Below are 26696 nucleotides of genomic sequence, written 5' to 3' on the forward strand. Positions count from 1 at the left end.
ACATCCTCTGTTACTGCAAACTTCGTTAACAGACAAGATTGCCTTTTCGATTAGCAATCTGGATAAAATCTATACTGTTCTTCTGAATAAATGCTATATGTACAGAATTCTTTAGAAATGCAGCATAATGATCATTTAAGAGTTTATGGCTGAGATAACTTGAAAGGAATGAATGTCCTAAAACAGGCAAAATAGAAGGGTGTGACTCTTGATGTCTGTGCAGATGTATCTATTGAAACTCTGGTCCTGGTTATCCTTCCCTCCTCCTCCTTCTTCTTCTTCTTCTTCTTCTTTTTTTTTTTTTTTTTTAACGCCTTTGTAATCTCTTTCCTACTTATCCCAATTTTTAGGGTTTGAGTATGTGAGTTTCAAAACCAAACCAAATCTCTACTGTACACTTATAATGTGCCAAATACCATGGTAGGTGCTTCACATCAATTTTCTGCATCTATGTAGTGGGACAAAAATGTTAATTTTAACCATGTGTTTTGGACTTTGGCACTTGAAAGCAGGTTCGTGAAGGGTGAAGCTAGCCCATTTTGACATTCCTACCTCTGGCAATGCCGTTCATGCCGATGTTACTCTGCTGCCACCTGGAGGCCTTCTGTGGGATGTGCATTTAAAGGCAGGCAGAGATGCTGTGTACACGTGCTGCCTGGGCTGGGTGTCCGCTATGATCTTGTCCTCATTCCCTGCTGAGATCAGTTGACATGACCACACAAAATTAGGGTTATTACCTTGTTTGCTGGTTATTACCTTGTTGGTTTAATCATAGAAGCTAATATGCATTATAAATTCAAGAGCAATATACTATTGTGGCATGCAAATATGGTATTACCTGCTTTCTGCAAAGCAAATTCAAAGTTATTGTTGTCCAGATTTTTAGAAACACAAGACAAGGATTGTTGGTTTCTCTGCTCCATCCTGGTCTTACTACTTATAGCTCCAGCCTTGTAATTTGTCATCTTTATTATGATTTGTCATGTAGAGCCATATAAATGAATACTTTATACATTTTCTAAGCATAAACATGGATGATAACTCCTAGCATTGTTGCCCAGAAGTGAGAAGAGCTTTAAATCAACCTGCAGGTTTGAGGCATTGGGTAAATTAATATGAGTGACAAGGTCTAGGTAATGAACCTGCTGGAAAGCTTCAGGGGTTTCCTGTTTAAAGCAGGGCTGTGGGGGAAGGGATGTGGAACTTCCAGAAAAGAAGTGAGACCCCACAATGTTATATGTTAGCGCAGATCTGGGGTAGAGTCTTAGACTTTCAGTCATCTGTCCTTGCTAGGGATGTCAAGTGCTTTAATTTTCCCCAGGCCCAAACCTGTTATTGGTGGTTATTTCGACAATAGTGGCTCTTGTTTACGGGCAACTGAGTATTTGCAAACACAACCAATAAATCAAACCACAGAGCAAAATGCTGCCTTGGGTGAACCTTTTTTTTTTTTTTTTTTTTTTCCATCCCAGTACATCCTGACCACTACTGTTTCCAGGAAACCCTTTATTCAGAAAGAGGACACCCGGTGTGCCTGGGGCTGAGGTTGGAGCTGAGGGCTATGCTGGTGTTCTTGACTTTCAGTGATGTGGAAGGAAAAGCCAGACCTCCTGTGTAATGAATTATGCTCTTTTGAAACATATTGAAATCTGTGGTATTTGAGGAAATAGACAAGTGGGATTTCCTCAGGTGGGTACGAGTCACGTCCTTGCAATCTGCTGTTTTGAAGAACCTTCGGTAGTGAGCAGCCTTCCTTTGGAATCAAGGGCATTTATTTATTTAATGATATTTTTTCCCCCTCAGGATTTCCTGTGAGAGCTCCCGGGCTTGTTTACATCTTGGTCCAGACAGATAATACCAGAGTATGGACAGTCAGGTTATTAGACACTCTGCTCTGTGGACAGCTGATTTTTAAGAGGCCTAATCTAAAAACCTACCTCTATGCAGAAGGCTCCCAGGCAACTCATTTACACTTGTCAGCGAGTAGTAGTTGTTATTCTTCTTAACAAAAGCTCCATGCAGCAGATCCTGATGGGAATTATTTCTTTTGCAGAGGTTAAGAATTCAGTGTCCAGCAGCTCAGCAGCCGAAAAGGAAGATGTAAAGGTAATAAATGACTCCCTGCTCTATTTGCTTCTTTCTTCTTTGCGTGTCTTTCCATAAAGTAGAAATGAAGATTTAGTGGTAATAAAAATGTTTAAAAAACACTAAAAAAAGGATGTACCCCAAGTCACTTTCAGAACAATGTGAAATTTCATTTTCTTTTTTTCTTTTTTCTGTTTCTTTCTTTTTTTTTTTTGAGATGGAGCCTCACTCTGTCACCCAGACTGGAGTACAGTGCCACAATCTTGGCTCACTGAAACTTCTGCCTCCCAGGTTCAAGCGATTCTCCTGCCTCAGTCTCCTGAGTAGCTGGGATTATAGGCACCCACCACTATGCCTGGCTAATTTTTGTGTTTTTAGTAGAGATGGGGTTTCACCATGTTGGCCAAGCTGGTCTCGAGCTCATGACCTCAGGTGATCTGCCTGCCTCCGTCTCCCAAAGTGCTGGGATTACAGGCATGAGCCACTGTACCCAGCCCCATTTTCTTTATCCAATTCTTAATCCCTATTCTTTATAACCAAACCTAGCTATCTTTCTGAGTTGTAGTTGTATATGCAAGATGATTGAATACATTCTGCAAAACAAATTTCTACTTGAAGTTTGATGTTTATAGATATTTGACAACAATGTGATTATAAGAGTAAATCTGGGAGATGTCCTCTAAGAATGAAATAACCTGTGTACAGCTTTCAGATGTGTTTCAGCTTGGGATAGATTCATCACTCATTTTTAGCTGTTAAATAATAAGTGTAAGACTAGTTTTCTGTTTACATGTGATGATACATGTAACATGTTTTCATTGATGCTTTCCAAGGTTGTTTTTCTAGTTCACAAAAATAAATATTAGTGTAGCATATATGTAATTTTTTAAAAACCCACCTGACTTTATCTTTTTCAGTGTGTCAAAAGCCTGGTGGTTCAACAGAATGAACATGAAGACCAGCACAGCCTAGATTTGGGTATGTTCTGAAATAACGCTTTTACCTATACTCATAATGATATCCCAGATCCAGGTTTAGAGTGGACAAGAAGCAAGTACATTTTAACTTAAAATATTCCTTCCTGGGAACCTTATCTGTTTCCTGAAACCCATCCAGATAAATTTTATTTGTAGGATCATTTGGAATACCATGACTCTAGAGGTTGAGACTCCGTTTACAATCTAAAAAACAAGGCAATTAAAGCTTTTCATGAACAGTTTTACTCTGAGCCAGAAGCTGGCTTTGGACTTGTCATATGTTCCCTTGTTATTCCTAGGAAGTAGGCACTACCAGCCTCAGGTTCAGGTGAAGCCATTGAACCACTGGTGGAGAGTAGACGGTGGAACCGAGACTCATAACGTCATTCCACCTGGCCCTAGAATCTCCAAGTTTATCAATATCCCATTTTGATGCCCAGTGGGGTCCCCTTGGAGCTCAGCCTGTGTGATCTACCCTGCTGAGCTCAAGAAAAGACCAGATGCTTGTTCTGGGATTTGAGTCTGATGTGAGTGTCCTTTCAGAGGAACCAGGTGTTCCTCCACCCTTGGCAAGGTGGACGTATTTCCTCCCTTGGACCTGGGAATTCTCATCTGCTTACAATATTCTATTTCACAACTCCCTGAGGACTCCTTCCTAAATCTTCTACCAGGCACTCTCTATTTCTTCAAGGCTAATTTGGGCCCCAGCCCTATCTCTTGAGTTACTTAGAGGTGAATAGAGCATCATGAAGCTGATGGGGTGTTTGAAGACATAGGCTGAGCAATCAGCACAGGCTGAGTTTGGGCACCTGGATGGTCTGTGAAGACCTCTGGGGCTGACAAGTGAGAGGCAGATGAGCACGAACCATCCCAGTTGGTTTCCTCTGGTTCTGTAAACCTGAGGCAGCTCACACACCTGGAAAGGCACACACGGGCAGGACAGCCTTAGAAGTTGCAAGGGGTGAGGTGTTGCTGATGGTGGTGACTGAGGGCTCAAGCTGATGTGAAATCAGGAAAAACGAAATCAATGCTCAGAGTGAGATTAATGAAGAAGGTGGATGACCCACAGGGTCACCGTGAGCCTACACGTGCCTGGGGCTGGCTCCCTGGAGGCTGGGGGAGTGTGGTTGGTATGCTGCGCCGACACACGGCAGAGCAGTTACAAGCATTCAGAAATCATGCTGTGTAGAGCAGAGCAAGGAGGAAGCACCCACAGTGTTGGCTGACGGTGTTGCTAGTAGCTTGGCCACGTGCCAGAGGTGGTTTCCAGGATCTTGCTGCACACGGCTCTACTGAAATTGGAAGAGAAATTTAGACCCACACTAAGCGATATACACGTCCTCCACATTTTTGCTATTTAAGGTAAGAGTAATGATTTACTTACAGAAGAGGGTAAGAGGAAGGCAAAAAGAAAGCAAACATCTCTGTATAGGTGGCTGTCGTGGGTCACTGATGTCAGGGCCATAGCTGTTACTCACACACACAGGATGTCTCAGCTACAGATTGCATCATGCTCCTGGGAATGTTAGCTTTGAAGAATGTTTACTAAGACGAATTGCTGGGGGAGGGAGGTAGGCTACTAAAAGTATGAAACATTGAGATGATCTTAATTTCAGGTTTTAAAAACTCACTCTAGTTTCAAACTTGTATATTTGTGAGCAAGAAGACACATGCTGTGGAAATTGTAGTAGTTTGGCCTCGTCTGAGTGTTTTGTCAGTAACATCATGAAGTCTGTGAAGGACTTGAGAAAGACAAATGAGCACAACTTTAATGCAGTGATTTATGAAAAGGACCGTGATGAGTGTTTGTTGTGCTGGCATTTTCTTTTTGGTTCATTTAAACTTTTTGAATTAATAAAGTCCCCTGAGTTTTTGCAAAGGAAATTATAACAGATTTTCAAAGAACCTGAGACAGAGAAGGGGACAGCAAGCTGTGAGCAATAGTCAGATGGTCAGACACGGTCTGGAATAGGAAACGGCTCGCCCTGGAGGCTACTTCAACACTCTTTTTGTTATTTCTTATGTGTTATTTTTTATTTTTTGAGATGGAGTTTTGCTCTGTTAGCCAGGCTGGCATGCAGTGGCACCATCTTGGCTCACTGCAACTTCTGCCTCCTGGGTTCAAGCAATTCCCCTGCCTCAGCCTCCCGAGTAGTTGGGATTACAGGCGCCCATCACCATGTGCAGGTAATTTTTGTATTGTTAGTGGAGTTGGGGTTTCACCTTCAAACTCCTGACCTCAAGTGATCTGCCCGCCTTGGCCTCCCAAAGTGCTGGGATTACAGTCATGAGCCACCCCACCTGGCCTCTTTTGATATTTTATAAGTGCTTTATTCTGCCCAGTCTCAGGAAATGTTGATAAATAGCGTGGGATAAACACATGATAAATGCTGATAAATAGATGTGTAAGTCTTTGCTGACTTGTATTATTCAGAATTGTGTGGTGTGGGTGGGGCTTCATCAGTGACACAAGCACGGCTCCAGTGACGCCCTCTGTGCTGATGGACACATTCTCTCGCTGTTCTATCCAGTGTAGTAGCCTGTGGCCACCTACGTCTGTTGAGCATGTGACTTGTGACTGAGGAATCGGATTTTTAATTATCTAATTTTGTTGTATTGGACAGGGCAGAACAGAGTAAGTTCCCTTTGTGGTGGTGTTTTCTTTCTCCTTCTGGAAGTGTTTTGTGTGTTTATTGTTTTCTATTTTTTTAAGTTTTCATGGTACATAGGAGGTGTATATATTTGTAGGGTATGTGAGATGTTTTGGTACAGGTGTGCAATATGAAATAAGCACATCATGGGGAAAGGAGTATCCATCCCCTCAAGCATGTATCTTTTGAGTTTACAAACAATCCAATTACACTCTTTAAAATGTATGGATTAAATTATTTTTTAGTATAGTTACCTATTGTGCTATCAAATAGTAGGTCTTATTCATTCTTTCTATTTTTTTTTTTTTTGTACCCATCCTTTGTAATGTTTTATTGACCTTTCAGGACATCCAGAATCACACTTACCATTAGTTTACACACTGAAAATCGTGGTTGGCGAAATGTCTTGGGTGTGTAACAACTGGCAAGCTCATCCAAGCCAGTGCCCCAGAACTACCTCCGCAAGGAGCTGACATTTATGTCAAATGCGGGAATTATGGCCCCATTCTCTGCAGATGCTGTAAGGGGTTGGCATTTTGTCGAAGGGGAGAATCATCAGTTGAAGGGCTAAGATCTGCTTCTGTTGCTGTCACAGTGCAGAGTGGGACTCCTTCATATTCTAGGCAGGTCAGATGGGGAAAGGTGGCAAAGCATTTGAAGGAAACAGAAGAATAGAAGGTAGATGAAATGAAATGGGTCAATACCAAAAATAAGAAACAGAGGATCCACTTGGCTCAAGTAAATGGCACTAAATGTGATTAAGAAATAGGATATGGCTGGGCGTGGTGGCTCATGCCTGGAATCCCAGCAGTTTGGGAGGTCAAGGTGGGAGGATCACTTGAGGTCAGGAGTTCGAGACCAGGCTGGCCAACATGGTGAAACCCTGTTTCTACTAAAAATACCAAAATTAGCCGGGTGTGGTGGTGCATGCCTGCAGTCCAGCTACTTGGGAGGCCGAGGCAGGAGAATGACTTGAACCCGGGAGGCAGAGGTTGCAGTGAGCCGAGATCGTACCATTCATTGTACTCCAGCCTGGGCGACAGAGCAATTCCATCTCAAAAAGAAATAAGAACTGCTTAAAGTTTTGATCCTATTTCTTAATCATATTTAATGCCATTTACTTGAGCCAAATGGACCCTTTGGGCAGCAGCAAGTGTTGTGCCAAAAGGAGAAGGGGAGTGAACATCTTGCAGGAACAAGCGGACAGCCTGTGGGAAATGGAGTAGATGGGGAGTCTCAGCTGTAAAACTGGAATCCCAATTGCAAACAAAGATGCATAAACGATCACTGAATCAGCAAAGCTGCGAATGGCTTGATTAGACACTGTCTTGCAAACTCTACTTTTAAGAGGTTGAATCTGAAAAAATAAAGCTGCATGGCTTTGGTTAGAAATTAAGATATTCAGTTAAAAGTTAAGTTCCTCCTTGAGGACTGTGAAACCATAGTGCCAGTGTCTCAGGGGAATTACAGAAGCTCCTGGAACATGATGCTCCTGTTCTTTCATCAAATAATATGTCAAAGTGTGAGTGAGGTTGTGGGTGACAGACCAGATGTGGTGACACTCATACTGAAGCTGATTTTCCTGCAATTATTTATCACTCATGGTCTGCATTAGATTAAAGAGGACATGAAATCTATTTGGCCAAAGCTGAGTATCTTCTGACTATTTGGATGGAAAAAATGAAGGGTTGGTGAAACTGACATGTCAAAACAAGAACTATGTGAGCATGTTCTGACTTTCCCTATGAGGGAAGGTGATAGGGAGATAGAGACACTCCCTATAGGTGATAGGAGACAAGAGGATAGCATTGGTTGGCATCCTCCTTTCTGCTTGGAGAGTCTCAGTACTTTGAAGCTCTAGGCATGAAGCACTGCCTCATCTACTGTTCCAGGTCTGGCTGGTAGAGAGGGCTTGGTGCAAGTGCCAGAGAAGAGCATAATATCTTGCAAAGTAAGCCTCTTGGAAAAAATTATCTTAGTCTTCTATAATTATAGAAATAATAAATGTTCACAATAGAAAAATTGGGAATTTTAGAAAGAGTAGAAAAAGAAATCCCTATAATTTCCTCACCCAAAGGCAGTTACTATTAAATTTGGGTATATTTCCTACAAGCATTTTTTCTTATGCATGCGTTTCTTTTTTACGTAGCTGTGATCGTGAAAACAAGATAATTCATGTCCTGTGTTACTCATTTGACATATTCCATAAGTAAGCTCCATTTTAGAAAGTAACAAAATGATGCCGTACATTTGTTTTTGTTTGTTTATGTTTTTATAAAGCATGTGGATTACGTTAATAAGAAGAAAGGGAAAATGTTGTAGATCCTCTGCACAAGTACTTATTTCCCTCCAAACCCCCTTTTTATAATACATATTGTTGATTTTATAGAGTGACCTGATCAATGTACATCCACGGGCTCAAATCACAGCTATTCTTTAATACTTTGGGCTACTTCATTGCTATTATTGCTTGTTACTAATATGTAAGATGAGGAAAAGAAAACCTTTTGGTGGGTATTGGGACTGGGAGGGTGGGCATTGGGGACAGATGAACCAAAGCTGGGTATGGAAGGAAACCTGACTTCATACCAGAAAACAAAACAAAAAAGAAAGAAAAAACCATCTAGAGGCCAGTTGGGAAGAGAAGGAAGCAGAAACAGACAGAAACAAACAATAGGATATGAGGTTCAGGTTTCTTTACCAAAAAAACACAGACCTTTCATGACTGTAGACAAGACTGAGAGAGAAACAAAGCCTCCCCACCCTGAAAGTCCCCCGAAAGGAAAAACATCAGGAAAAGGAAACTGGTAGGAAATGATTGGAAGAACCAAAGAACAGTCCTTCTGAACAGAATGTTAGGTGGTGTATAATACAGGTTTTCAGGTTCTCCATTTGTGGGCATATCTGGGAGAGTCCAGTCGTATATGTGCTAGTGGTGAGCTGGTGGGAGATGCTGTAGTCACTAGTGCTGGTTTGGCAGACAACCAGATAATAGAACTAATTAGGTTAGTTTCTCTTCTTATATTAACCAAAAGTTCTTATATTAACTAAAAGTGCTATTATAAAATAGCACTTGTAAGTTGCCTGTGGAAAATAATGTTTTGAGATGTTTTTAAAGAGGCTCTTAAGCATGGCATCTTAGGATCTGTGACCCCTGTGAGTGGAAGCTGACCCTCTTGGCTGTTATTTAATAACACACGTATATCTAGACTGAAACCTTAAGAATGTTTCCTGAAACATGGGAGCAGGAGGACCTTAGCAGAACTCTTCTGAAAAATATGTTTTCAATCCTAATTTTTGGCAGATCTCTCTCTATGTACCAGGCTACAGAGTTTCTGTGGAGACCTTTCTTTTTTTCTTTTCTCTTTTTTTGGGGAATTGGGGAGTTATCTCTTTACCACAAACTAAAGCTTCCCAGTGAATCATTTTGAAGTAAAGGGGCTGGGAGACAGTGAAATATCCCAAGAAGACCACTGCGAAGGCATAGTTATTTGTATAAATTCCAACTCAAATTTTATTCTTTTTGTTCACTTCAAGGAAATTTTCTCATTATGGTTGTTGAGGTTTCAAAACCAAGGTTGAGAATCATGGTCAGAGATCCCTGAGGGAGCTCTGCAGTTCTGAAATCACCCCTAACATAGTGGGTTTTCAGTATTTTTGGGAATTAGAGAAATGGAGTTCTACTTTTATCTCAACTGATTACAGAAAGTATTAATGAAAGTCCATGTGTATTAGTTCACAGATTTTCAATGATTATCACCAGTGAGATCACAGATGTGTGGGAAATGGGAAAACTTTGGGGGAAGAAAGTGGTGAAAAAATTTCCTAATCACTTCAACTTATAAGATGATTAAACCTTTAAAAGTTAATTATTTTTGAACATTAAGAAAAATCACGTGACTGTAATTTGCTGTCACAGGGTCATTTGTTGGACTTTGAAGTGTACAGAATGGGATGAAGAGAGTGGGTTGATGTTTACACTAATGTCTTAAGGGCATTATGAGGATACCTGATGCTTGGCATTAGTACTAACCTACTGTTAGTTCATTCTAAATTACCTTTTTCTTTCATTTTACAAGCCAACTTTTTGAAGTGTAGTAAGGGAGGGAAAAATGGCAGTACTTTCTCTGAACTCTAAATTTTCCTTCTCCAAAATGAGATTCTTGACCCCAAATAAACCAGCTTAGTGACTAAGCAAATTTCATGTATTCTATTCCTAAAGACTCCTTTAGTTTGATATTTCAATCAAATGATTAGATTATAAACTTCAAACAAGTAGAAACTCTTAAGAAAACAACAACAAATCTACAAAACATGAAACAAATGAAAAATATGAAATATATTCTGGAAATGATATCTATAAAGTTTGTTTTATAAAAAGTTAAAATAATACCACTGAGGGATTTCTTCCCCTTTTCTTGTGTTGAAACACTTCAGAATACCCATATATACAGGCATTTACAAAAAAAAAAAAATATATTTACAAAGGGATCATTGGCCAGCAGGCTTGATTGCAGTGTAAGAGTGAGTGTGTGTGAGTGTGTATGTGTCTGTGTATGTGTGTGTAGGCTTGTTTTACACTGATTATCCAGTGGCTAATTCCATGGAAGGGACTTTAGGGCAATTAAGATTCTGGTTAGCTTTCATGCCAGGCAGCATAAGTTCTAACCATTTATTGGTACAATTTGCTTTACGTTTTAGAGTGGCTAATTTAAATGACATTTTTATGAAACATGGCCCCTTACTTGAAGCATGGGCAAGAAAGCCAACAGAATTTATTCCTTTTCCCCTGCAACATCACCAAATAATTGATTTGCAATCAGAATTAAAAGAACATTTGACAGTTATGAAATGGGTACTTACTCTGATACTTCTGATTAGTTGTGCAACAAATTCACGAAAAATTACCAGATTAATTTTTACTTTATTTCTTCAGGACTGGGGTTTTTCGATGGTTTCAAATTTAAGGTCTTCAAATTTGAAATTAGATAACATATTCCTGTCTGCTTTAAGCTTTAGAAGCTCACTCTCCAGCTCTTGGTGGTGCTCTGGGCCAGTATCAGCAGGTCCTCCAGATGCCTGTTGCTTAGATTTGTATTCCCTAATCTTGTCCATGAAGAGTTTCTGGATGGGATCAAGTTCCTTGTTAAATGCCACTGTGTAACACCAATGTGCCTCTGCAAATGGAGTGAGACTACTGACTGAATGACAGAGGAGAACCTGAAAATCCTCTGAAGAATCATGGTGACTCTGTGTGCCTGAGCCACCACCTCTGCCACTGCTGTCAGAATCTATTCTTTACATTATGAGGCTTCACTGAAGATGTGCTGCTCAAGTATAGGGAGAAGTGGTACAATCAGAGGTCAAATAGGAGACCCACTAGGAAGCAGTCTGTTGATTCTTCATAATATTTAAAATAACAGAAAATCAGAATAAAGAGTTAAGTTGGGCTGGGTGCAGTGCCTCATGCCTGTAATCTCAGCACTTTGGGAGGCCAAGGTGGGAGGATCACCTGAGCTCACAAGTTCAAGACCAACCTGGGCAACATAGCGAGACCCTGTCTCTACAAAAATTTTAAAAAATTAGCCGGGCATGGTACATGCCTGTGGTCCTAGCTATTCAGGAGGCTGAGGTGGGAGGATGGCTTGAGCCCAGGAGTTCAAGGCTGTAGTGAGCAGTGATTGCACCTCTGCACTCCAGCCTGGATGACAGAGTGAGACCCTGTTTAAAAAAAAAAAAAAAAAAAAAAAAAGTCAAGTTGATGGTGTCCACAGCTTGGGGAAACTTGAATTGAGCTAGGTAGGTTCATCCAGGTTATTGAGATTTGTCTGCCAATGAAATTTCAGCCCATCTAACTGAGATAGATTCATCTGCCACACAGATGCCAAATGGAAACCTCTCAGGGAGTTCACTCTTGAGATCTCATTAACCCCATGGAGACACTGTTTTTTTCCTGTGAATCAGAATTACTTTCAGCATACTTTAATTAGTTTCCTTAGAGTTACATGGCAACTTCACATAGTAAGAACTTAAGCAAAATCAATGGAGCTTAATGCAGGACTTGAATTCTACATATCTGAATATGGATGCAAACATTCTTTTAGCATCAGTTCCACAAACATTTAGTGAATATAGATTCTATACTTGTTGCTCCCATTCTTTAAAATTTTTTAAATAAAGTTTTTTAAGAAGAGTTATAGGTTTACATACTTTATTTCGATTCCTTATTTTTCACCTGATTTCCATTTTCTCTTCCGGGATCCCATTACAATCAAGCTGCCGTTAATAAATTCTAGTCAGGAATTTTGTAGAATGTCCCTTTATTGGGGTTTTTCTGCTTGTTTTCATCATTACACTGAGAATTACGGGTTTTGGGAAGAAGACCCAAAGGTAAAGTGCTGTTTTCATCACACCATATAAAAGGTACATACTATCAATGTTCATTGTCACTGTTGATGTTGACCTTGATCACCTGGCTGAGGTAGTGTTGGTCTGGTTTCTCCACTGTAAAGTTACTCTTCCTCACCTCCTTTTCCATACTATGTGTAGTCCACACATAAGGAAAAAGTAGGGAGTTAATCTGTATACTTGTGGGTGTGGTGTCTACATAAATTATCTGGAATTCTTCTACATGGGAATTTTGTTTCCCCCATTACTTATTCAATCATTTATTTATGTCTGTATAGAGTCATGGATATTTATTTTGCACTCTGGGTAATAATCAAATACTACTTTATTTGTTGTCAAAGTGTTCCATTTTTGGTAAGCTGGGAACTCTTTTAGTTGGCTCTTGTATCCTTTTCACATATCATCAGCATTGTATGTATCTTTTAGGGTGGTGAAAGCGTTCTTTGATTCTTGAATTGTAGATACATGACACTATGTATATATCAAAACCCACAGAACATTAGAGTGCACTGAGTAAACCTTAATGTATGCAAATTTAAGAAGACCTTGAGGTTGGGGTATCCTAGGATGGAATGCAGAATGTGACAAAACAATCTAGCTGTATTAAAAATGTAAGAAATAACCTTACCAAAGGGAATTTTGGGTGTGGTGGAGGCAGGTGCAGAGCTATTAACTTTGCAAATGAGTGGAGTCTATAAAAATAAAGGCAACATAAACTGTACAATAAGCACCGTCCTCTAGTTGATACAGTTTTTCTCGCAGGTAAAAAGATTAAGAATTTTGATACCACTCTATATGTATTGCACAAATAAGTAAATGGATTGTGGCTAGCAGCTGCCACGTTTCTCCCTGTTGGAGTGGGTGCTTACAGATAAGCAGGGGAAAGAGGCTAGAGTAATCCATGTGGTAACAGACTAGAGTTGTAGATATCAGCAGGCACTCATGTTCAGTTAATACAGATACACATGGTTGCATACAGAAATATTTGTAGATATGTGTGTATACACAGGTTAGGATACACTTATATATTTTCTTGATCTGTCAGTTAAGAGTCCTAGATGGAACCACACCTAAGAAGCATATATAAGATGAGCCTGCCCATTTTTTTCTTTTTAAGTGAGTTTTATTTATCATATTTTATGTGAATTTTAGCTTCGGATCTATGGAATTTATAGCTTATTAATTATTAAACTCTTTGCTCATTTGATACCTCATAGTTAACTTATTTACACATGGATAACAATATAAAATCTATAGTCAGTTAAACTTTGCATTTTAAAATTGATAAAATAAGTCTGTGAACAAGTCTATGGCATGTAAGAGGTTTTGTTGGGGGTTTGGTAAAATTGGAAAGGAACATTATCAGATGCTGTTCTCCTGAAGTCCGTGGGTTCTTCCTAATAGGGGGGATTTCTTTCTCCTTAGGCTACACCAGGCACTTCCCTACCCCTGCACCCCTCCTCTGTCCAGACTTGGGGCTCTTGTTTCTCCCACCTCCAGAACCCCTCACTCACATCCACTATCTGTGCTGCCTAAGCAAGATAAATTCAAAATTCCATATGATTTATTATTCAGAACAACTGAGCAAATTCGTCCTTATTCTTTCCTTTCAAGTTATGCTCAGAAACTTCAGCATTTGAAACAAAAAGAGCTTCACCAAAGTTTCCTGTTGTTTGTCTGTTATTTTTCTTAAGATAATCATCTAGGTAGAACTTTATATCTGTAGCAATATTAACCAAGTGGTGGAAGCGTTGACAACGTAATTTTTTTTTTTTTCTTTTGAGACAGAGTTTCCCTCTTATTGCCCAGGCTGGAATGCAATGGTATGATCTCAGATCACTGCAACCTCCACCTCCTGGGTTCAAGAGATTCTCCTGCCTCAGCCTCCCTAGTAGCTGGGATTACAGGCACCTGCCACCACGCCCAGCTAATTTTTTTGTGTTTTTAGTAGAGATGGGGTTTCACTATTTGGCCAGGCTGGTCTCGAACTCCTGACCTCAGGCAATCCATCCACCTGACCCTTCCAAAGTTCTGGGATTGCAGGCATGAGCTACCATGCCTGGCTTGACAATATAATTCTTTAACATGTTGCTTCGATCAGGAAATCTATCATTAATATTTTATTAATATTTATCTTTATTAATAATAGATAATTATTACTATTTTCCTACCCCGAGGTGTTTTGAGTATTTTCTTATTTTCTTATTATATGTATTATATGTAGACACATATCATAATATCAGTAACTTCTTCTAGCTGGGCTTCTAGGTGGTATTCATTTTTTTCCTCTTAGAGAATAGGGGATGTAAAGACCATATCAGAACCTCTGCAGGTGCACATAAATTCTTTTGTTCAAATAAATAAGGGTAATAACGGTAGACAATAAATTAAAACATTTTGTTTTAAGCAAGATGGTATTATGGACAGTGGCATCATGTGATTCCAATTTTTGACAACAGTGGTTGTACCATGCTCCCAATTCATGTCTATTTTTTTGTGATTTCAATTTTATGGGCTCTGTAAAAAATAAAAAGCACTGGGGGTGGGGGGAACTCGGGAGGAAAATCAGAATTCACACCTCATGGTGTCTGCACCTATCATTTCATTTTGAGAGGATAAAGTCCATGAATGAGTGTGACACTGCAGATGTCAACGTGCTGTTCCTACCATGCTTCTCAGAGTGACGGCGTCTTGGCACAAAGGTAGGAACCATGCTCGTAAAGATCTTCATTTTCTGTACAACATAATAGCCTCCCCATGAAAGCCACCCATTTCACCGGGTGCCTGGCATTGTTAGATCCACAGGAGGACTGTTTGTGTTGAGCTTGCTGAGAGATGACATCGTGGCTTCTAAGGGATTTTGAGGAAGGCTTTATCTATCCCTGATTTTCACCTTATTCTAGAAGTTAAGGCTGCATATGATGAAGCATATGTTTAAGTTGTCACTGCAGTGGTTCAAGTTATCCAGGAAAGGCTTATCCTAGCCTCAGAGGCCTTGCCTCCTTTTATCTGGATTTGTTCCAGGAACAATGTCTAGTAGTAGTAAAAACTGTGGTGTCTTGGTGGCTTAACAATGGAGTAGAGAAGCAAAGCAAATCTTCCTCTTCGAGCTCCTTCCCTTCTTCTTCTTCTTCTTCCTTCTTCTCCTCCTGCTGTTTCTGTCTTGGTATGATTTTCTTGGAACTTCCTTGCACATTGCCATGTCTCAGTTTTGAAAACCAAATGATTACTTCTGAGGGTCAAATTGAGACTATTTCAGTGGCCAGGAACCATGGCTCATGCCTGTAATCCCAGCACTTTGGCGGGCCGTGGCAGGCAGATCACTTGAGGTCATGAATTCAAGACCAGCCTGGCCATGGCACATTTTTTGTAATCCCAGCTACTTGGGAAGCTGAGGAGACAGGAAAATCGCTTGAGCCTGGATGGCGGAAGTAGCAGTGAGCCGAGATCACGTGATTGCACTCCAACCTGGGTGATAGAGCAAGACTGTGTGTGTGTGTGTGGTTTTTTTTTTTTTTTTTTTTTTTGAGACAGACTATTTCAGTGTCTATAACATAGAAGAGTAATATATGAAAGGGAAATTTTATTTACATTCAACATTTAAAGTTGTTGAAAATTTACTTATGTTAAGTTCTTCACTGTTATAATCTCATTGGATCCTCACAATAACCCTTTAAAGTACAGGTGTTATGATTCCATTTGCTATGAGACAACTAAGTCTCAGAAAATGTGAATGACTTGTTTAGGGCCACTAAGTGATGGAGCCATTATCTGAGTCCAGATATCTGTGTTTCCCAAACCCATGATTTTTCTTTTTAGCTTGTGGTGCATTAAAAATGTGACACAGTTCTTGCCCACTAAGAATTTTGGGTCCCCCTGGAAGATGAGAAAACTGTACAAATACTGTAATTCAGACCAAACTGTAAATACTTCTTTGAGATTTAATTTCATCAAGGTTGAAAGGCAGGTTAATGTCTAAATGAAGATCAAGGAAAGTTTTTTTATGTGGGTCTTTTAGAAAGCTGAAACTTCAAGGTGGCAGCATCTTCCCTAAATAATTATAACCTCATGGAAGTTCTTTTCTAGGTGAAGAATTTTCTAATTAAAGGAGGCATATTCAGGTGAAGGTATCTTCTGTGAAAGCATTCATACTCTTACATGGTAATGGTTGTATGATATATGGTGAAAGGGTGGCCTGGGGGATATGTCATTGAATTCTGCTGTCTGCAATTGCAATCAGCCAGTAACAGTCACCTGTTGAATATGAATGAGATGTAAATAACATCTTGAATTAATTTGAATGCAATTATATTGATAAAATGAAAAAAAAAATACCCACCTCAATTACTATAGAAAACAAGGAGAATAAATGACCCACATCTTCAGAAGAAATGTGTTGGTGAGCAAGGAAGTAAGCTGGCCTAAAAATAAAAGGGGCTGTGCAAACATGGCTGGTCAGTAGAAATCATTTTATTATTTAGAAAACACTGAAAAATAGTGAAGCAAATGAAGACATTGGAAAGTCTCTTCTTTTGATATCTGAGGTATTTTCACATATATCAGTTGGGTGTCTCACATGTATTAGTTAAGTTGTTCAATACTATTTCAGAATAATTTTGACATCAAGAAATCACTTGATATGTAATTGGTCAACAGGGACTGCATTTGGGAGAATTAGATCAGGATGAATCTGTCTGGAATCTCAACTAATAGAAATACTTTTTATGGAGTTTTTTCGTCTCTCTCTTTGTCTGTATTGCCCTGAAGTTCTTCTGACCTGTCACTAGTAGTCATAGGAGGAACAGCCTATTCCAGTAACTTGCTGATGTGGGGTTTATCTACCTCCTAGTTGAGTGACTCTAAAACTTCTATAGGCATAAGAATTGCTTGGGATAGGGGTGGTGCTTGTTGTAAATTATTGCAGGTTCCTGGGCCACCCTCAGAGAGACTGATTCAACACACCTGGGATGGGAATCTCATAATCTGCATTTACAATGAACAGTTTTCCCTTAGGCCCCTACCTCCATTCTGATGCCTCTGAGAAATTCTGCCCCCGATTCTGCTTTCTCTACATTTGTAGCCTTCTGAACACTTTGTCGCATTTCTGACCAACTTAATAAAACAAGTTAGGGAGCCCCTATAGATTGTATTACTTTCCTTCTGTTTGTAATTTAATAAGAAACATGTCTCCCTCTTTCCCATAGCATCAGTCAACTGTAAGAAGTAAAGTGTTCCTGTACCTTTAGTTAAGGGGATAGTGTAGTAGAGGTTTAACATGGGCTGTGTAGCTAGGAGCTACAAAACCCACTCCCACCAATTCAGGATGAGGACTTTAGTATTTCTGACCACCTCGGAAATGTTGCATTTCAAAGGATTCTTTAATGGTAACAAGTAGACCTGAAGAAAAGTAACAACATCTCCTGATCCAACAGTATTTTGGTTTGGTGATTGTCCACACTAGTGAAGGTCCCCTTTCCTTGGTCTACAGACAACTTAGAAGCAGCCAAAGGGCCATAGACTTATGCACACTCTCATCATTGTCTGCAGCCTCAGAACAATGGATTTTCTCTACCCAGAAGTACTATTCTTTTGACAACTGTTGTGCTAAACAAAACACAAATATATATTCTAAATACTTTATAATAGTTCTTGTAGATGTTTTTGTCAATATATGTGCTTTTAATCAGTTGTCATGTACAGGTTCTTCATCCACAGGGTAAAGGTCATTTATATGGGAGACTGACTATTGTAAATCATTAATTCCTTCAGCAACTGCCTACAGCATCCTGGGCACCATTTTGTGCTCTAAAATTGAGAGTGAATGTAAATACTCTTCCACAAGATTTGGTATATTTTCTAATTAAAGATCCATATGGACTAAAACTCTTTTACTGGATATAAGGGCTGAAAGTTACATATTCTTATAATTATACCCAGCTGGTTGAGAATAATATGTACTTATTCATCAAATTAAAAGCCAGAGGCTTGGCACGGTGGCTCTGCCTGTAATCTCAGCACTTTGGGAGGCCAAGGTGGGTGGATCACCTGAGGTCAGGAGTTCGAGACCAGCCTGGCTGACATAGCAATAACACATCTCTACTAAAAATACAAAAAGTAGCCGGGTGTGGTGGCGCATGCCTGTAGATGCGACTATTCAGGAGGCTGAGGCAGGAGAATTGCTTGAACCCAGGAGGCAGAGGTTGAAGTGAGCCAAGATCCTGCCACTGCACTCCAGCCTGGGTGACAGAGTGAGCCTGAATAGGCTCAAAAAAAAAAAAAAAAAAAAAAAAAAAAAAAAAAAAAAAGCCACAAAATAGAAAATGTATCAATATTTCTTTCCACTTAGTTGCAATGTTTGTAACTATAGTTGTATTTTGTTTTAGTTGTATGTTTATGTGACAAACTATATAAAAACACAGCAGTGATTTATGTAATTCTGATTTTGATTTAAATTTGAAATTAAGTAGTCTCTCCCCTTTTTCCTCTTCTCCCTGTAGCCCGCACTCAACCCCTATCCAATCAGACAGGATTAGCTTCCATGGAGCAGGCTATGCAGCTATTTTCTTGCACAGCGTGGCACAGTAGTACTGACAATTTAGGAAATAATTGAAGCAAAGAAATGAATGTTAATTAAGACACATACTGTCAGCTTCTAAATCTGCAGACTTAATGGATCCTCATATTATTTCCAATGTCCTTTAGTTTATTTGGACATCAGGTGACCTCACAAAACAAAACAAACATTTCTTGCTATCGTTTCTACTAAAAGAAATGCTTAAAAGAGACTCCCTGATAACATTTGGGATATCTTTTTTTTTCCACTGCAGATCTCGGCTGTTGTGCTTGAGCTTATTTGGGGCATGCATATCTATGTGCCTATAGGAAGCGGAGAAGTGAGCCTGAGCAGTGCCACGATTTATGGGGAGGCAGTAATGAGCTTCTCCTGAATGCTAATTACTGGAGAATTGTTCAGGGAGACTGCAAGAACTGTTGGTTTGTGGTAAATTAGTCACCAACTCTATTGAGATGGACTGAAAGTTTAGATCAGAGCTAAAAGGCGCCAAAATCCTGATGATTGACGGCCAAACTTGGTGACAGGACCAATATGGAAATACCCCAATTGTGCTAAACAGTGGCAGATAACTTTGTATGAATCTAATGAAACGAGTACAATCTATATAAAAGTTAAAACTTCCAACCACATTAGGATTAAAAGGGTGGTGAGACTGGATTCTTAAATGAATGATCAGAGCTGTTTTGGTTCTTAGATCCGAAAAGCTGCCCAAGCTGCCAATGGTATGAAAGAACAGTCTGCTCTGGAAAGAGCTCTTCCTGGAGTCTGCTGCCCTTCATTTGCCTGGGGATCAAGCTTTCTGGCTGTCCACACACATAAACCTCAACCTTTATCTAACACAGCACTGGGTGGCTCTTCCGAGAAGCGATACTCTCACTCAAAACAAGCCTGCATTCGGGGGCTTTTCTTCAATCACAGGCAGTTCTCTTTTAATTCCCAGTTACCGTCCTCCTTCATTTCCATTTCCAGCAACGAGAAGAGGGGAGTTAATGATTCATTTGCTCCCAATGACCTTTTGAATAAGTGGACTGCAGTGTTTGAGCCACTCTTAGCTCCCCGCCTTCTCCCTCCTTTACTTCCCTAGTTTGGCTTTAATATTTACAGCCTCCTTGTCGGTCTACACGCCTGAATGCCCGAAGGAAGCAAAACATTTATTGCCTTTCCCTCCCTGGTGTGCAGGAGCTATTTCATCCAGTCTCATTCCTTCCCTTTACATCACACGGGGAGGCTTGCCTCCTGACTGGGGACGCCCCGAGTTCTTCCCGAGTCTCTACTGTTTCATCTGTTGATTTCACCAAAACAAAAAGATGGATTCTGACTCCGACTCACCTTTTAACTACTCGTGGCCTTCCTTTCCCAAAATGAAGATTCGAAGAAGGACGCCCAAACAAGGTAGATTGCAGTATCTTTTCTTTCTTTCATGGGCAAAACGAGACATTCTATTCTTACCTTTCTTTTCCTTGTTTCTTTGCCAGACTGTTTTTCCAATGTAGCGCGTGTTTATACGTGCCTTTATAAAACTCTCGCTGTACCGATACATACAGGTTTCTGAGGCAAACCTACTAATTCTTATGTTCCTTTCACTTCGAATCTACCTACCTTGGTGTTATTATGTATGTGCAATTCTCTTTTTAAAAAAAAGAAAGAAGGGAGTTTAGTATAAGGTAAATGTTTTGGATTCACTTAAATCAGAATTACCTTGGAGTTACCTTGACAATAAAGAGTCCTGTTGATTTAAACATGTTCAGTCTTTGTGGGATTTGCAGAGAATACGCATGTGTTTCATACCCAGTTTCTGCATCTTTTGTTTTAGTTTTCAAGTGTATAGTAATTAAAAAATTTTTTTTGTAATTAAGAAAATTTTTCTATTTTATACTATTTTATTGATTTTATAGATGTTATAAGGAAAGGATTTGAAAAAAATACTTTCAACACAAAAGCCTGTATATCTTCAGAGAATATAGTCACATATTAAATAGTTTACCAAAAATAATTATCAAGTAAGTAAAATCCTTTACTGCTGAAGGAAGAAGAGCCATTTATCTGAGCATGATTGATAATATAATGGGTTTGCATTGCTTATTCTCTCTTACTTAAAGCTCATTCTTGTTGTAGTGTGGGCCATGGAAACAAGGGGCAAGCTGGTGTTAGGGTGCAGAAGCGGTACCCTGAGAAGCTGTTGTCCTGTCCTCGGCTGGGCTTAGCTGGCGGTGATTGTTGCCTTCTGAGGTTTAAAAAAATAAGATAGTGTGTAATCCTTCCCCTTTCTTGTCTTGTGCAGGGACGCGTGTGGTTATGTTTTTAATTCAAGGAGAAAAGGAACATTTTCATAAACTTACAAGCAGGAAAGGTGTTTCTAAGCGGGTTGCCTCTGCAGCACTGTCCTTCGGGAGCATACCTGTCCTAGGGAGCAGGATGGCTTACCCTGTCACCCTGTGCTTCTCCCAGAGGAGGATGGACACGAGCAGTTGGCAGCATACCAGCCTAGCTTCGAGCATCTTCTTTCTTCCTTCTGAAATAAAATAGAAGTGTTTATTTGGCTTGTTTGCTCTTTAGCTTAGACCAAGGCCAACCCCAGGAATAAGATGTGCTTACCATCTAGGGCTAGTAGAAAGACTCAGCCTGAACACATTTTTCATGTTGCTCAGCTGCCATCCTTCAAATTCTATCATTGAAGACTTGAATAGCTTATATTCAATATACTATTTTAAGACATTAAAATTAATGTTTTAAAAATTTATTTTTTTATCTAAGAAAATTGATTTTTCTATTTTATTGATTTTATAGATGTTATAAGGAACAGATTGAAAAAAATTTCAACACAAAAGACTGTATATCTTTGGTGGATACAGTCGTATATTAAAAGGCCATGATATATGTAACTTACTATTAAATGATTCAGGGGGTGAATCATATGTGTGTGTGTGTGTGTATATATATATAAAAAACAGTACAAGCATGTGCTTATAAAACAAGCTTGTACACAAATAGAAAATGGAGTAAAATGTTAACAATATGTAAATCTGGGTAAATAGTATATATTGCTATTTTTTTTGTGCTGCTGTTACTCTTTCAGCTTAAAAAAAATTAGTGGATATCCTTTAGCTTTTCTGTAAGTTCAAAATTATTCCCAAATAGTAAATAAAAAACCATGTAAATTGTTTTTGAGAGAGGAGATACACAAAGTTATTATTACTTTGGAGTGAATATTATTAGTTCTGGTACATTGAAAGCTTCTAGAGGGTAGGTACCGTTCTGTAGAGTCTACCAAATCTCTGTGTCAATTCTAACCCAGTTAAATTTGGGGTGTAATCTGCTTTATTTAGTTTTGTATTTATGTGGCCCAACGTTGTTGGGACCTGGGTGGCCTAACACTAGAGGGACATGGGATTAATGATGAGGAGGCCAGTGGAGAGCTTTGAGAGTCTGTTGGAGTTGTAGGGAATGCATTCATCATGCTCTCCTTTTAAATCCAAAGTTGAAGCATGGCTAGTATGAGCTGCAACAGAAAGTCATAGCATAGCTATGTATAAATTAAACATGATTCAAGTGAAAGCAGGTACCTGGGATATGGAAATGATTAACTATTTGCCACTGATAAAAGATGAGTGAAAATTAGGTTGGTAGCAGAGAGGTGGGGATTGTTAGACCATGTTCCACACTTATGTTCTTTATGAAATCATGGTGATTTAGTTATGAAGAGTGGGTTTGGTCATGCTGTAATGCTAGCTGGACGGAGTCCCCGAATCACAGATCCTTAGAGCCTAAAGGGCCTTAGAGACAATCTGGTCCAATTCCCTCATTTGACAGATGAGGGCAACAGTGATGTAAGGGGGCATTATTCATATGTTCAACAAACATCTGGGGTAGGGGGTGGCAGGCACTGTTCTTGAGGGTATGGTGAAGTAATGACCCTGACAGATGCTGTCTCTGCTTACAGGGATCTTAATGTGGGGACCCATCTCCCAGGACTCAGACATGCCCCCTCCATATAGTGGAAGAAATGCCAAGGGACTTGGTTTTTTAGCCTGATGGCCATTTGGGAACTGTGGTCTCTTGTTGCTTAAAGGATATCATAAGAATTTTTGTCAGTCTTCAGAACTGAGGTGGCTTGAATTATTTAATCATTCTTCCCTTCCTTCTAATCACCACCAACATCATTCTCAGATGTAGGTTCAAGTCACCCGAGAAATCATGAAGGTGGCTTTGAGGGCTTGGAATTACTGGCTTATTGGCAAACCTCTCTTGAATTTGATCAGAAATAGTGTCTGATGTTCTCTCTTGTTCTTTCCTTGTCCTGACCGCCATTGTCAAGTATTTCCTTTGTTTAATATCTCCTCCTGTCCTAGTTTTCACTATTTTTTTGATAGAAACCCAGACACATATATATTACTGGCTTGTGGAGGGAGTGATGTCAAAATTTAGAGCAAGGATTGGTAACAAGAGGAAAATAACATTAGCAGAAACTCACTAATACCATATTTCAATTAAAAAGTATATCTAGTACTTTCTTATCCTCACCCCTTCAGAGGGAAGATAAGAGGATGTGACTTGGAAGCAGGGCCTTTGGAAAAGACCCATGTCCAGCACGGAGCACGATGAAAGCAGTTAAAACCAGGCTGCCCAAAATGTACTCCTAGGGTTCCCAAAAGTTGGCTTGTTCCTTTCATAGGTAGCGCCAGGAAAGGCTGTACTAGCAGCCCAGCAGTTAATGATTGGAGTGGGCCAGAATCCATTACTGTTCCACTTGAAGGGCTCCAGGAATGCCTGATTTTCTTTTCTTTTTTTTTTTTTTTTTTTTTTTTTTTTTTTTTTAAGTAGGAGATTCAGTCAACAAATTTATTGCTTATTAATCAAGGGTTGAAAAATGTAGGAATTAGGCTTTACCCAAGGTTCTCATAATTGTCATTCAGTCTTTAAAATGCATACTTTAGTATAAATCATTAGGCCCCAGGAAATGTTGAAATCATTCTTTTATGCCTTTTATCCACTTGTGCAACTTCTCTTGTTCTCTCCTTCCCCAGTTTATATCATATGCTACCTCTCCAATGACACATAGTGTGAACATTTTTTTTCTCTCTTTTTTCTTTTTGCTGGTGCAAAACCAGGCTACAGTTGCCAAAGAGGGCGATGCATACCAGAAAGCTTGACAACCTTGGAGAGCTCAGATAGCACTGTATTTTCTCTAATAATAATAAAAATAACTAATATTTATATGGTACCCTATTAATCATAACTACTCTTTACTAAGCTATCGTATATGCTTTATATCTATGATATATGAGTCCCAAAATAACTCTGTAATACAGATATTGTCTCTGTTTCATAGGTGAAGAAACTGAGGCTGAGTTTTACAGTTATTCCCAAAGTCATACCAGGACACATAGGGAACAGTAACCAAGGTAGAATCAAGAAGGAGAAGAAGTGAAAAATGACATATGAATAATGTGTTTTTTGCACATGTTGTCTTGTAAAAGACCTGTATATTAGATGTGTTTGTCATCTTCATTTATTAGTTGGGGACTCCAAGGCTCAGAGAGGAGAAATGAGTTGCCACAAATTAGAGCTAATAAATAGCAGAGCCAGGCCAAGAACCGGGACACTCAAAAGGCTTTGTTCTTCCTGGTATGTTTCACCACCTCTTAGTAGAGGTAAGGGATGGTAAACTTCAATAGGTAGCTACCTTGGGTTCAAAAGGTGCCATCGTGCCTCCCCATCTTAGCTCCTCCCTCTCCTTTGTGTATCTTTACTAGGAGGAGAATTGACAGGGGGAGACTCTGGAGGAGCAAGATGGTAGGGTTGTTTCTGCATCTTGATACCTTCCTCCTATACACAGATACAGTACTTAAATACATCATTGGATTGGGATTGGGAACAGATGCACAGATGCCTGGAGCACAGGATGGTTGGCTTAGGAGAGGAAGAGACAGGATGAATTGGGAAAAAAAAGGGGCTGGGAGTGCTTTCCACTGTGGCCTGGAAGGTTTACAGGTTTATCCCAGACAAAAAGATACAGTTAGAGAGATTTAGCATGCTCGGAATGGAGACCTAAGACCCTGAGACCATTGTTTTGGCCTATTTCATGAGCTCATTTCATGTTTAGAGGGCAGGCACCTAATCTGAAAAAATAATCCTTGACACAGTAAGTAGGTGGAGGTATGATGGCATTTTAGAAATGTTAATGATTTTTAAAGGTGAGATACTTTTTTCTCATGGACTTATTTGTCTTTTTTTCTTTCCCTTCCTCCATTTTGTCAAGTTTCATCAGATGTACACATGCATGTGGATGATACATCAGATGTACACATGCGTGTGTGTATTCAGTCTAAAAACTCCCCAAATGATAGCTGAATACCACAGGATGAGTAAGTCACTAGAGAAATCCTTATTAAGGAAGAGAAACATTTTCCTAAAGGTGACATAACCTGCTAAGATTTCTTTGGCTCTCAATGAAGAGAGTGTTTAACCTCATACAGAGCCGTTTCAATTCCAGACTCTGCCTAGAGGTCTACCATTGTCAGCGGAGTAGAGGAGACCCATTGCAAACCCTTCGCCAAACAACATAGCTGAATACCCTCAAAGCTCCCTTTAGTTAAACAAATACTTTGCCAAATTTTTGAAAGTAAATTTTTGTTTATTTTTGGCTGCTCAAATTCTTGGACAAGGTATCGTTCTCCGTTAATCTCTGCAGGTGGAAGGGAGACAGTATTATCATTAACTGTATTCTTGTTCAGGGGACTCCTCTCCATCACTCCTGGTTTTAGGGAAGGACAAATGATTATTTATTCAGATACATTAATTAAGTAAGGTAGAAAGTGATTAAGTCCCATAGGAGAGATCAGGAAAAATTACCGTCAAAGTTCAAGGCAAAGAGACCAGTTCAAGTTGGGGGTATCATGAAAAGAATGTCATTTCAATAGCCTGTAAGGCTGTGGTGAGTTTGGTGGGGTTTTAATGGCAGGATGTTCCTTCTAAGCAAAGGACAGAGTCAGATATACATAGAATGTATCAAAGTGATAGAAAATAGCCTAGCCTTGTGGCCTGTTGATTCATGGCGATACAGAAATGTAGAGAGGTGCCAAATGTTGTGCTGGCCTGGATGGTTAGTTTTGCGTGCTTAGTATGTTTCTTCCCTTTGCTCTTTAGGAAGTGGCCCCTCCGTTACTCTGGCCATACGTCCAAATGTTGCTACCGACTTCTCACATAACTTTGCCTTGCTGAGTGCAGCGGGATGGGCATCCCACCCAGACTAGGCCAATCACAGCACTCCTCCTGCCTGGTTCACAATGATTGGCCCGGGTTGGGCACATGATTTAATCATAGCCAATCAGAATCCTTCCCTGGGATTATTCAAACTGGAGGTTGGTGGGCAATGTCTTCTTTTTTGGGTGGCAATGCTGGATAGATTGGAGTGAAAACCTTTAGCTGGAAGAAACCAGCCTGTAGTAGGAGGAAATACTGCAAACATGAGAAGTAGATGAGTGAGAGGGTCCTACCTGGGTTCCAGGCCCTTGTTGCTGCCCAGGTTCCTACCTCTCAAGACTTGGATGCTTAATTCTTTTAGGTTTGTGAGCCACCCTCACATGCCTTCCATAAATCTCCTCCCTCACTCTTTTATGTTTGTTTTAGCAAATACAAGTGAATATTTATCCCACTTTTAACTATTAATCTCCAATTTGCTGTTTAAGATGCAGCTTGAGTGTCCTTTTTTCCAAGAGGCATTCTCTGAATTCCCTTGGAGTTCAGCATTGTAACTCCAGTGCCACTCTGCCTTGTGTATATGTTTAGGAAAGGCCGTCTCATTACTGTATTACAGCTGTTATTAAACCTCTATATCCTAAGACACTGAATTCTTTGAAGGCAGCGAGCCTGTTATCACATCTCTGGCAGCACTTAGATCCCAGAAAGTAGGCAGTAAATATTGAAAGTGTCTCGTGGCACAAATTTACCCACGCTACACCCAGATAGTCTTTATCTACAATTGATCTGATCATCTTCATG

The 26696-nt window shown here is 39.7% G+C and overlaps 1 protein-coding gene and 1 pseudogene across 8 annotated transcripts in view; one reads left to right on the plus strand and one right to left on the minus strand.

The window, feature by feature from the left end:
* ARHGEF28 (Rho guanine nucleotide exchange factor 28) overlaps positions 1-26696 on the plus strand; it is a 313068-nt gene that overhangs the window by 169288 nt on the left and 117084 nt on the right. For 7 of the 8 annotated variants that reach the window (XM_078004863.1, XM_078004862.1, XM_015140272.3 and 4 more), the window contains 2 exons: positions 2054-2106; positions 3003-3063. In XM_078004863.1, the coding sequence (XP_077860989.1) occupies positions 2054-2106; positions 3003-3063 (114 nt within the window). Of the gene's footprint in view, positions 1-2053; positions 2107-3002; positions 3064-18946; positions 20088-26696 lie in introns of those variants that run through there. The other variant, XM_028849509.2, reaches the window with a different exon arrangement.
* LOC100428780 (ATP synthase peripheral stalk subunit F6, mitochondrial pseudogene) lies at positions 10646-11090 on the minus strand (annotated as a pseudogene).

This window comes from Macaca mulatta, chromosome 6, assembly GCF_049350105.2.
Source record: "Macaca mulatta isolate MMU2019108-1 chromosome 6, T2T-MMU8v2.0, whole genome shotgun sequence".
Lineage (NCBI taxonomy): Eukaryota > Metazoa > Chordata > Mammalia > Primates > Cercopithecidae > Macaca > Macaca mulatta.